Raw genomic sequence first — 13,937 nt, 5'->3', positions numbered from 1 at the left:
ATGTAGAAAACAGTATATAGATATAATACATACATACATATATGTGTGTGCCTGTTTACTTATAAACATCGTGATACTCAGATTTTCAGATTATCAGTATATGTGTGTCTCTTTTGGAAGCCCCAAATTCTGATTTTGCATAATTGCTAGAAGACTGAGCACAATCTTTCCAGTAATAATAGAAATACTTAACTCACTTTAGTTCTATGGAGTACAATATAGTGTACTGCAAAATTTAGAGAAATGCAAATTTTCCATTCCTAATTTATATCATTAGCCTGTGCTATGCTCGTCATGTCTGACTTTTTTCAGCCCCATAAAATATAGCTCAACAGGCTCCTCTGTCCATGGGATTTCCCAGGCAAGTACACTGGAATGGGTTGCAATTTCCTTCTCCAGGGGATCTTCCCAACCCAGGGATCGAACTCACATCTCTTACCTCTCTTGCACTTGTAGGCAGATTCTTTATCACTAGCACCACATGGGCAGCCAATTTGTATCATATAAAATTCTATTTGATCATTGGATAAATTTTTCATCATCCTTTCATCACCCTTTAGGACTAAATTTTTTAAAAAAATCTGAAAAATCTTTCTCAATTTATTCATAATCTTTAATTCTAGATTTAAAGAAATGAGTTCAGTGGTTAGCATTTAATTGAACAAAACAATTAATATTGCCCTATTATCTGTTCCTCTCCTTTTATAGATGAATGTTCACTGAACAATGGAGGCTGTACCAACCACTGTTCTGTTGTTCCTGGAAGAGGAATTGTCTGTTCATGCCCTGAAGGGCTTCAACTCGGCAGAGACAATAAAACGTGTGAAATTGTAGATTATTGTAGCAATCATCTAAAGTGCAGTCAAGTGTGTGAACAGCACAAGCAGACAGTCAAGTGCTCATGTTATGAAGGGTGGAAGCTGGATGTGGATGGTGAAAGTTGCTCAAGTGTCGGTAAGTAGATGTATATTTTGCTATATTTAAAAATAGCAAGTGGTGTGTGTTTCTGTATTGTGTATCTTGCTATATTTAAGAATGGATATTGAGAAAAAAAATATCCAAAAACAACTCAGATAATTACTAATGGATTTGATTAATTTTAGAAAAGGCATTAAAGTATAATGCACCATATTAGACCTATGCCAAAATCTTTTGGACAGAAAAATATTATAATAATCCTTTACCATTACAAGCTATCTGATTATCTTTTCTTTAAATACCTGCTTTTGTTATCTTTCTCCACAGGTGCTTATTTTTCTATTCTCCAAAGCTTTTACTTTTATTTATATGTAAGTGCTTTTTATAACCCCATAAAATCTGGCCCTGTCCCACACTTCATCTGAGTCTGTGCTTAGTCATTCGTGTCCAAGTTTCTACAACCCCATGGACTGCAGCCTGCCAGGCTCCTCTGTCCTTGGGGATTTTCCAGGCGAGAATACTGGAGTGGGTTGCCATTCCCTCCTCCAGGGGGTCTTCCCAAACCAGGGATCGATCTCAGGTCTCCCACACTGCAGGCGGATTCTTCACTGTTTGAGCCACCATCTGTATCTCTACTGCTCTTGGAAACAACTTAACTCTGGTTGTATTCTCTTGCTTGCACATTTAAGACATTCTGCTGATTCTCTAGGTCATATTCCACAGTAGGAAAAGCAAATGAACACTATGGAACATGCCCAAATTTGAAATCTTATCCTGTAGCTGGCAATCATAGTGTATTTGACCCCAGGCAGGTAACCCAAAACTTTTGAGCTTTGGTTTTCTCATCTTTCAAATATCAATGCCCAGCACAACAACATGTTGCAAAAATGACAAGAAGCACTTTTACTATGCCCCACACTCATTCAGTGCTTAGTGAGTGGTGGTTTCCCATTAACTTCTCTAGATTATTAGTCTGAGTCACTGGGCACTAAGAGGTCCATGGATAGAATTGGAGGGGGTCCATGAAGTTTCTTAAGGAAAAATTTTACCCTTTCATTTTCTTTAATCTCTCCCTGAAAGTTAACATTTCTTTGAGTTGTGAACGTATGCCACAGAACAGTTTTTGCAGCAACAATGACTATGTCTTTGTGAAGTGACCACTGTGAAATATCACTGTGAAGTAATAGACATATTTATATCATGTTAAAAATTGTTGCTAATATCTCAAAATCTCTCTTACTCTCAGGCCTTGAAAACCACTGCTCCTTCAGTAATGGGAGTCATTTGACCCACTGCTCAATCTTGTTACCGATGTGTTAATTTAAAAAAGCACATATATTCCCCCATCAAAAACTGTTTTTGTTGATATGATAAATGTATTTGAATATATTTGATTCTTTTTTATTTATTTGTGTTATACTTTATTCTAACTGTTTTTGTACTCTAAAAATTTCTGATTAGGAGTACCCAGGCTTCATCAGGATCCAAAGAACCCATATATCATAAACATTTTTCATTTTGCTTCTTCTACTTAGATTGTACTTTCCCTCTTTGTCTCTAAAAATTCTGGATATTTTTAAAACCTTCTAGCACAAATCTTTCTTCTTTAATGGAGTCTTCTTCCAAACATGCTAGCTCTCTCCACTTATTTCTCCTTTCTATATATAGAATTTGTCTACAGAAATATATGGTCACATTTATTTATTTATATTTTTATCTCGTTCCTTTACTCTTTACTTCTCCAGTAAAGTAATAGGTGTCTTGAAGTCAGAAATCAAGTTATAGATTTTTTTGTGTTCTACCTAGTATCCAGTAAAGTAATATGCATTTAAAAGGATGATTTTCTCAGAGAATATTAAATTATTTTATTACTTTATTTCAAATGGTGTCTTGTAGTTGTTTTCTCCTTTTAAAATTTGAGTCCTAGAAGCATAAATTTAGCAAACATTCATTTGACTTGTTCTCTTACAGAATTCTTGCACAATGTAATTAGCAAGAAAAATAGCAGTTTATTGAAATAAAGATAACCATTTCATATACATGTTTGGAGTAAGGGAATGATAGATCAAACTTAGATATATAATCATGTTTTACAAGAGAATTGGCTCCATTTCTGATTTTTGGATATAGGTGACAAAATGATTGACTTATTATGGCTTTGTACTCTATGAAATCAATACCCTATGAAATCAATTTAACTCGTTAAATATTAGAACAATTCAACTTTTGAATACAGGTTACCAGGTGCAAAGGTAACTCTTCTAATGAATTGACCCCTTCTACTCTCAGCTCAGAAAGAAAATCCAATAGTACCATATCATTTCTCACTGTTAAGATTGCTGTGTATCACACCTAGCTTTGTTTATAATTTAACAGAGAAGCAAAATTATATTTTACCTTTTAAAATTAGTATGGACAGTTTTGATTTCCATGCTTGTGATGGGTCTGTTAAGATTTTCTATTTCTTCCTGGTTCAGTTTTGGAAAGTTAGGCATTTAGTCCCCAATAGTAGTCTCTTATGATCCTTTGTATTTCTGTGTTGTCTGTTGTGATTTCTCCATTTTCATTTCTGATTTTGTTGATTTGATTCTTCTCCTTTTTTTTTTTTTTTTTTGGTGAGCCTGACTAATGCTGTGTCTGTTTCATTTATCTTCTCAAAAAACCAGCTCTTAGCTTTGTTGATTTTTGCTATGGTCTCCTTGGTTTCTTTTTCACTTATTTCTCCCCCAAGTTTTATGATTTCATTTCTTCTACTAATCCTGGGGTTCTTTATTTCTTCCTTTTCTAGTTGCTTTAGGTGTAGAGTTAGGTCATTTATTTGACTTTTCTCTTATTTCTTGAGGTAAGCTTGTATTGCTATGAACCTTCCCCTTAGCACTACTTTTACTGAGTCCCATAAGTTTTGTGTTGTTGTGTTTTCATTTTCATTCTTTCTATGCATATTTTGATTCCTTTTTTTTATTTCTTCTGTGATTTGTTGGTTACTCAGAGCACGTTGTTTAGCCTCCATATGTTGGCATTTTTAATAGTTTTTTTTTTTTCCTGTCATTGACAACTAATCTTACCAAATTCTGATCAGAAAAGATGCTTGGAATGATTTCAATTATTTGAATTTACCAAGGTTAGACTTAAGGCCCAGGATGTGATCTATCCTGGAGAAGGTTCTGTGTGAACTTAAAAAAAGGTGAAATTCATTGTTTTGGGGTGTAATGTCCCATAGATACCAATTAGGTCTAACTCGTCCAGTGTATCATTTAAAGTCTGTGTTTCCTTGCTAATTTTCTGTTTAGTTGATCTATCCCTAGGTGTGAGTAGGGTACTAAAGTCTGTTACTATTATTGTGTTACTGTTAATTTCCCCTTTCATACTTGTTAGCATTTGCCTTACATATTGCTGTGTTCCTATATTGGGTGTATCTATATTTATAATTGTTATATCTTCTTCTTGGATTAATGCTTGACCAGACAGCTTCACAGCTGAATTCTACCAAAAATTTAGAGAAGAGCTAACACCTATCCTACTCAAACTCTTCCAGAAAATTGCAGAGGAAGGTAAACTTCCAACTCATTCTGTGAGGCCACCATAACCCTAATACCTAAACCAGACAAAGATGCCACACACACAAAAAGAAAACTACAGGCCAATATCACTGATGAACATAGATGCAAAAATCCTTTGCATGACCAAGTGAGCTTTATCCCAAGGATGCAAGGATTCTTTAATATTGGCAAATCAATCAATATGATACACCACGTTAACAAATTGAAAGATAAAAACTATATTATTATCTCAACTGATGCAGAGAAAGCTTTTGACAAAATTCAACATCCATTTATGATAAAAAAAAAAAAAACCCTCCGGAAAGCAGGTATAGAAGAAACATAGCTCAACATAATAAAAACCATATCTGACAAACCCACAGCAAACATTATCCTCAGTGGTGAAAAATTGAAAGCATTTTCCCTAAAGTCAGGAATAAGACAAGGATGCCCACTCTCACCACTACTATTCAACATAGTTTTGGAAGTTTTAGCCACAGCAATCAGAGCAGACAAATAAATAAAAGGAATGCAGATTGGAAAAGAAGAAGTAAAACTCTCACTGTTTGCAGATGGCATCATCCTCTACATAGAAAACCCTAAAGACTCCACCAGAAAATTACTAGAGCTAACCAATGAATATATTAAAGATACAGGATATAAAATCAGCACATAGAAATCCCTTGCATTCCTATACACTAACAATGAGAAAACAGAAAGATAAATTAAGGAAACAATTCTATTCACCATTGTGACAAAAAGAATAAAATAGGAATAAATCTACCTAAAGAAACAAAAGACCTATATATAGAAAACTGTAAAACACTGATGAAAGAAATCAAAGATGACACTAATAGATGGAGAAATATACCATGTTCATGGATCAGAAAAATTGATATAGTGAAAATGAGTATAATACCTGAAGCAATCTATAGATTCAATGCAATTCCTATCAAGCTACCAATGGTATTTTTCAGAGAACTAGAACAAATCATTTCACAATTTGTATGGAAATATGAAAAACCTTGAATAGCCAAAGCAATCTTGAGAAAGAAGAATGGAACTGGAGGAATCAACTTGCCTGACTTCAGGCTCTACTACAAAGACACAGTCATCAAGACAGTATGGTACTGGCACAAAGACAGAAATATAGATCAATGGAACAAAATAGAAAGCCCAGAGATAAATCCACACACCTATGATCACCTTATCTTTGACAAAGGAGGCAAGAATACACAGTGGAGAAAAGACAATCTCCTTAACAAGTGATGCTGGGAAAACTGTTCAACCACTTGTAAAAGAATGAAACTAGAATACTTTCTAACACCATGCACAAAAATAAATTCAAAATGGATTAAAGATCTAAATGTAAGACCAGAAAGTATAAAACTTCTAGAGGAAAACATAGGCAAAACAGTCTCTGACATAATTAAAGCAGCATCCTCTATGACCCACCTCCCAGAGTAATGGAAATAAAAGCAAAAATAAACAAATGGGACCTAATTAAACTTAAAAGCTTTTGAGAAATGAAGAAAATTATAAGCAAGGTGAAAAAACAGCCTTCAGAATGGGAGAAAAGTGTAGCAAATGAAGCAACTGACAAAGAATTAATCTCAAAAATATACAAGTAGCTCCTGTAGCTCAATTCCAGAAAAATAAGCGACCTAATAAAAAAAATGGGCCAAAGAATTAAAGAGACATTTCTCCACAGAAGACATCAGATGGCTAACAAACACATGAAAAAATGCTCAACGTCACTCATTATCAGAGAAAGGCAAATCAAAACCACAATGAGGTACCATCTCATGCCAGTCAGAATAGCTGCTATCAAAAAGTCTACAAACAACAAATGCTGGAGAAGGTGAGGAGAAAAAGGAACCCTCTTACACAGTTGGTAGGAATGCGAACTAGTACAACCACTATGGAGAGCAGTGTGGAGACTCCTTCAAAAACTGGAAATAGAACTGCCATTTGACCTAGCAATCCCACTGCTAGGCATACAACCGAGGAAACCAGAATTGAAAGAGACACATGTACCCCAGTGTTCATCGTAGCACTGTTTATAATAGCCAGGACATGGAAGCAACCTAGATGTCCATCAGCAGACGAATGGATAAGAAAGCTGTGGTACATATACACAATGGAATATTACTCAGTCATTGGAAAGAATGCATTTGAATCAGTTCTAATGAGGTGGATGAAACTGGAGCCTATTATAGAGTGAAGTAAGTCACAAAGAAAAACACCAATACAATATACTAACGCATATATATGGAATTTAGAAAGATGGTAACAATGACCCTATATGCAAGATAGCAAAAGAGACACAGATGTATAGAACAGTCTTTTGGACTCTGTGGGAAAAGGCAAGGGTGGGATGATTTGAGAGGGTAGTGTTAAAACATGTATATTATCATATGTGAAGCAGATTGCCAGTCCAAGTTCAATGCATGAGACAGGGTGCTCAGAGCTGGTGCACTGGGATGACCCTGGGGGATGGGATGGCGAGGGAGGTGGGAGGGGGGTTCTGGATGGGGAACACATGTGTGCCCGTGGCTGATTCATGTTGATGTTTGACAAAAACTATTACAATATTGTAAAGTAATTAGCCTCCAATTAAAATAAATAAATTAATTTAAAAGTAAAAATAAAAAAAATAAAATTACTATGGAGAACAGTGTGGAGATTCCTTAAAAAATTGCAAATAGAACTGCCATTTGACCTAGCAATCCCACTGCTAGGCATACAACCGAGGAAACCAGAATTGAAAGAGACACATGTACCCCAGTGTTCATCGTAGCACTGTTTATAATAGCCAGGACATGGAAGCAACCTAGATGTCCATCAGCAGACGAATGGATAAGAAAGCTGTGGTACATATACACAATGGAATATTACTCAGTCATTGGAAAGAATGCATTTGAATCAGTTCTAATGAGGTGGATGAAACTGGAGCCTATTATAGAGTGAAGTAAGTCACAAAGAAAAACACCAATACAATATACTAACGCATATATATGGAATTTAGAAAGATGGTAACAATGACCCTATATGCAAGATAGCAAAAGAGACACAGATGTATAGAACAGTCTTTGACTCTGTGGGAAAAGGCAAGGTGGGATGATTGAGAGGTAGTGTTAAAACATGTATATTATCATATGTGAAGCAGATTGCAGTCCAAGTTCAATGCATGAGACAGGTGCTCAGAGCTGGTGCACTGGGATGACCTGGGGATGGGATGGCGAGGGAGGTGGGAGGGGGTTCTGGATGGGAACACATGTGTGCCGTGGCTGATTCATGTTGATGTTTGACAAAAACTATTACAATATTGTAAAGTAATTAGCCCAATTAAAATAAATAAATTAATTAAAAGTAAAAATAAAAAAAATAAAATACTATGAGAACAGTGTGGAGATCTAAAAAATTGCAAATAGAACTGCATTTGACCTAGCAATCCACTGCTAGGCATACAACCGAGGAAACCAGAATTGAAAGAGACACATGTACCCCAGTGTTCATCGTAGCACTGTTTATAATAGCCAGGACATGGAAGCAACCTAGATGTCCATCAGCAGACGAATGGATAAGAAAGCTGTGGTACATATACACAATGGAATATTACTCAGTCATTGGAAAGAATGCATTTGAATCAGTTCTAATGAGGTGGATGAAACTGGAGCCTATTATAGAGTGAAGTAAGTCACAAAGAAAAACACCAATACAATATACTAACGCATATATATGGAATTTAGAAAGATGGTAACAATGACCCTATATGCAAGATAGCAAAAGAGACACAGATGTATAGAACAGTCTTTTGGACTCTGTGGGAAAAGGCAAGGGTGGGATGATTTGAGAGGGTAGTGTTAAAACATGTATATTATCATATGTGAAGCAGATTGCCAGTCCAAGTTCAATGCATGAGACAGGGTGCTCAGAGCTGGTGCACTGGGATGACCCTGGGGGATGGGATGGCGAGGGAGGTGGGAGGGGGGTTCTGGATGGGGAACACATGTGTGCCCGTGGCTGATTCATGTTGATGTTTGACAAAAACTATTACAATATTGTAAAGTAATTAGCCTCCAATTAAAATAAATAAATTAATTTAAAAGTAAAAATAAAAAAAATAAAATTACTATGGAGAACAGTGTGGAGATTCCTTAAAAAATTGCAAATAGAACTGCCATATGACCCAGCAATCCCACTGCTGGGCATACACACCAAGGAAACCAGAATTGAAAGAGACACATGTACCCCAATGTTCATCGCAGCACTGTTTATAATAGCCAGGATATGGAAACAACCTAGATGTCCATCAGCAGATGAATGGATAAGAAAGCGGTGGTACATATACACAATGGAGTATTACTCAGCCGTTAAAAAGAATTCATTTGAATCAGTTCTGATGGGATGGATGAAACTGGAGCCGATTATACAGAGTGAAGTAAGCCAGAAAGAAAAACACCAATACAGTATACTAACACATATATACGAAATTTAGAAAGATGGCAATGACGACCCTGTATGCAAGACAGCAAAAAAGACACAGATGTGTATAACGGACTTTTGGACTCAGAGGGAGAGGGAGAGGGTGGGATGATTTGGGAGAATGGCATTCTAACATGTATACTATCATGTAAGAATCGAATCGCCAGTCTATGTCTGACGCAGGATACAGTATGCTTGGGGTTGGTGCATGGGGATGACCCAGAGAGATGTTATGGGGAGGGAGGTGGGAGGGGGCTTCATGTTTGGGAATGCATGTAAGAATTAAAGATTTTAAAAAAAATTAGTATAGAAATCTTTTCCTGCTAATAATTTAGCACTTTCCTAATATACAGTATACTAAACACCATTATCATTTATACTGTTGCAGATAATAAAGGTTTTGTTAGGCATTAAAATTTACTTTTTATTTAAACCAATTTTCATATATAAAAAGAAATTGATTCTGTCTTTTTTTCACATCATTTCTTTTTGAAAAACCTACAGCAAATTCATAGTTCAATAAAATGAATTGACTATTAACTATTGGGCTTTAAAAGTAAAATTTCTTTTTCTCTTGCTCTCTTTTGTTCCTTTTTTCCATCATTCCTGACAGCTTCTTTTTAAAATGTGTTCTCTTTATTGAATGCAATATCTGTGATTAATCTTCTTGACATTTTAAAAATAAAATAATAATACTCTTTATGTCTCAAATTAGAAGTATGACTCACTCGTTTATTTTCCTCTTGAATTTTCCTCTGTAGTTGTCTCATGATTTTCTCTTTTCTTTTCTAATAATTCCTTCCTAAATTTTTGCACTCTGTCCTTGGCTGAATTGCTGAGCTCATTACTCTGTTTTTTTCTAGGTTCACTTTTGACATTTTATTAGTTAACTATAATAAGATTTTCAAAAGACTTTTTTATGATTGTTATTTTTTATTTAATATGCCTGTAAACCTCACTTCTCTTAGGCATTTGGATACTTTATTTTGTCAGCTCTTTAAATATTCCCTCTGCAGTACATATTTGTTAATCACTTTTCTCCTATTTTATTTTTACTTATAATAACCCAGAATACTTCTACTGACTGCATTTCTTTTTTATCTCTGGTTTCTTTGCCATTAGGCAGGTAGGCTACTTACAAATTATCAGCATGTTTCTAATAACATCAGAAAGAACATAGTAGCATTCCTCTTTTATTTTTCTGTTGGCCTGATTAGGTTAGATTTACCCACCAATATATTTCTTTGTTTTTAATCACATTTTCTAAAATGTTTTTAAAATTATATTTTAAAATTTGTATATTTTTTTTTAAAAAAGAGATCATGGATATAAATAAAAAAGTATAAACATAGTAACCACCTATTAGTACACTGTGTCCATCACCTAAACTTTCTACAGTTATTTTTGAAGGCCCATTTTATTTTATATGTTTTATTGAGTTATAGTTGGTTTGGAGCTCCATTTATTTCTTTTTTTTTCAGAGTTTCATTTATTTTATATTTTTATTGAGTTATAGTTGATTTGCAGCTCCATTTATAACATTTTTTTTTGCACCCAAATATTTATTTGCATCCAATATTTTTTTGCACCCAAACTTTAAGTCTACAAAAAAAGCATCTGTACTGCAGCACGGAGTTACACACATTGTCTTGATGATGGCAGTACTCACTCTGACCTAATTTTTGTCATCCTCCTGTTTCTAAACTCCAGTAGTTGGTGATGGACAGGGAGGTCTGGCATGCTGCCATCCATGGGGTCGCAGAGAGTCGGACACAACCGAACTGAACAGTTCTACAGCTTGTGAAAAGTAAAATATTAAAAAGTTGAAGAAATGTGGCATTTTTACTGTAAAGGGAGAGGGTAATCTAATCTGGAAGATGAGAATTAATGGAAAGAATTTAGTGAGAATAAGAACATAGTAAGAAGAAAATGATGTTTATAATTCGATGGTCTACCTTGGAGAACAATGGAAGTTAATGGTGACGAGATCAGGAGAATGAATTTGATGGTGGGGCAGGGGGGTGGAGGTGGTGCAGGGAGGACATTTATAATCTGGCCATCCATTCCTTTATCTATCTTAATAAAGTAAGATTTATGCCTGTCAGTCTACATCTGTGATTTTAAAATAAGTCTTTATTATGAAAAGAACCCTAAATACTTCAGCCTGCCATTCAGGACTTTCTTCATTTTTGTTCATTTAATCTCTTCAATGTGATGTGTCGTTTTCCTCTACTGTGGGTTTTCACTCCATGAACATTATTTCTGATTTCATCATTATGAATGATAGCAAATGCATGATGGCCAAGAATGTATGAGGTACTTTCATATATATCACTTCATTTTGCTATCTCCTTCATGTACACTTCTCATTGTCACATGTGACTGTCAAGTATGATAATGTCTTCTGCATTCTGTCTGAAAACTTGAATCCTATACTCTATTCACATCTCTCTCTGTAAATCAATTCTTTCTTTCTGTTTTTTGTGGTTTTATTTTGCTTTTTATTTATTTTTTATGGAAGTATAGTTGATTTACAATATATCAGTTTCAGGTGAACAAAAAAGTGGTTCAGTTTTATCTATATTATTTTTCATATTATTTTCCCTTGTAGGTTATTAGAAAATATTGAGTATAGTTCCTTGTGCTATACAGTAGGTCCTTATAGCTTGTTTGTTTTACATTATATATAGTAGTGTACATATGTTAGTCCCCAAATCCATATGAATCATTTCTGGAAGTTAATTATAATATTGTTGATAGTTTCTATTTATCAAGTATCTAAAATGTTGTAGGTAATTTATTTGTAGGTAGGTAATATAGTTTTTATACCTATTGAAACTAAGACCAGAAGATTACTTCATTTACTCAGAGCCGGTGGTAAAGAGATGGTGCTGCTAAGTCACTTCAGTCGTGTCCGACTCTGTGTGACCCGATAGAGGGCAGCCTACCAGGCTCCCCCATCCCTGGGATTCTCCAGACAAGAACCCTGGAGTGGGTTGTCATTTTCTTCTCCAATGCATGAAAGTGAAAAGTGAAAGTGAAGTCGCTCAGTCGTGTCTGACTCTTAGCGACCCCATGGACTGCAGCCCACCAGGCTCCTCCGTCCATGGGATTTTCCAGGCAAGAGTACTGGAGTGAGGTGCTATTGCCTTCTCCAAAAGAGATGCTAGAAAAGAGCTTTTGAACTTCATTACTCATGACTCCAGAACTTTTACAAGCTGTTCTGTAGATCCAGTTCATCTCTATTTACTATGTGTCTTCAAATTCCCATGATGTCTTTGAATAGTCTGTTTTATAAGCTTATTTCTATTCAGTTCAGTTCAGTTCAGTCACTCAGTCATGTCCGACTCTTTGCGACCCCATGAATCACAGCACACAAGGCCTCCCTGTCCATCACCATCTCCCGGAGATCACTCAGAATCACATCCATCGAGTCCGTGATGCCATCCAGCCATCTCATCCTTGGTCGTCCCCTTCTCCTGCTGTCCTCAATCCCTCCCAGCATCAGAGTCTTTTCCAATGAGTAATCTCTTCACATGAGGCAGCCAAAGTACTGGAGCTTCAGCTTCAGCATCATTACTTCCAAAGAAATCCCAGGGCTGATCTCCTTCAGAATGGACTGGTTGGAACTCCTTGCAGTCCAAGGGACCCTCAAGAGTCTTCTCCAACACCACATTTCAAAAGCATCAGTTCTTCGGCGCTCAGCCTTCTTTACAGTCCAGCTCTCATACATGACCACTGGAAAAACCACAGCCTTGACTAGATGGACCTTAGTCGGCAAAGTAATGTCTCTGCTTTCGAATATACTATCTAGGTTAGTCATAACTTTTCTTCCAAAGAGTAAGCGTCTTTTAATTTCATGGCTGCAATCACCATCTGCAGTGATTTTGGAGCCCCCAAAAATAAAGTGTGACACTGTTTCCACTGTTTCCGCATCTATTTCCCATGAAGTGATGGGACCGGATGCCATGATCTTCATTTTCTGAATGTTGAGCTTTAGGCCAACTTTTTCATTCTCCTCTTTCACTTTCATCAAGAGACTTTTTAGTTCCTCTTCACTTTCTGCCATAAGAGTGGTGTCATCTGCATATCTGAGGTTATTGATATTTCTCCCGGCAATCTTGACTCCTGCTTGTGTTTCTTCCAGTCCTGTGTTTCTCATGATGTACTCTGCATATAAGTTAAATAAGCAGGGTGACAATATACAGCCTTGACATACTCCTTTTCCTATTTGGAACCAGTCTGTTTTTACATGTCCAGTTCTAACTGTTGCTTCCTGACCTGCATATAGGTTTCTCAAGAGTCAAGTCAGATGGTCTGATATTCCCATCTTTTTCAGAATTTTCCACAGTTTATTGTGATCCACACAGTCAAAGGCTTTGGCATAGTCAATAAAGCAGAAGTAGATGTTTTTCTGGAACTCTCTTGCTTTTTCCATGATCCAGCGGATGTTGGCAATTTGATCTCTGCCTTTACTAAAACCAGCTTGAACATCAGGGAGTTCACAGTTCACGTATTGCTGAAGCCTGGCTTGGAGAATTTTGAGCATTACTTTGCTAGCATGTGAGATGAGTTCAACTGTACGATACTTTGAGCATTCTTTGGCATTGCCTTTCTTAGGGATTGGAATGAAAACTGACCTTTTCCAATCCTGTGGCCACTGCTGAGTTTTCCAAATTTGCTGGCATATTGAGTGCAGCACTTTCACAGCATCATTTCGGGATTTGAAACAGCTCCACTGAAATTCCATCACCTCCACTAGCTTTGTTCATAGCAATGCTTTCTAAGGCCCACTTGACTTCACATTTGAGGATGTCTGGCTCTAGGTGAGTGATCACATCATCATGATTATCTGGGTCGTGAAGATCCTTTTTGTACAGTTCTTCCGTATATTCTTGCCGCCTCTTCTTAATATCTTCTGCTTCTGTTAGGTCCATACCATTTCTGTCCTTGATCGAGCCCATCTTTGCATGAAATGTTCCCTTGGTATCT

At 36.2% G+C, this 13,937-nt stretch overlaps 1 protein-coding gene across 1 annotated transcript in view; it reads left to right on the top strand.

Moving 5' to 3' along the window:
- The window catches only part of LRP1B (LDL receptor related protein 1B), a 2,198,408-nt gene that overhangs the window by 1,399,637 nt on the left and 784,834 nt on the right, over positions 1-13,937 (top strand). The window contains 1 exon segment of the mRNA XM_018062463.1: positions 709-954. Coding sequence (XP_017917952.1) covers positions 709-954 — 246 coding nt within the window.

This window comes from Capra hircus, chromosome 2 (genome assembly GCF_001704415.2).
Source record: "Capra hircus breed San Clemente chromosome 2, ASM170441v1, whole genome shotgun sequence".
Classification (NCBI taxonomy): domain Eukaryota; kingdom Metazoa; phylum Chordata; class Mammalia; order Artiodactyla; family Bovidae; genus Capra; species Capra hircus.
Note: the sequence above shows the minus strand (reverse complement) of the source record. Positions and strands in the feature narration are given on the sequence as shown.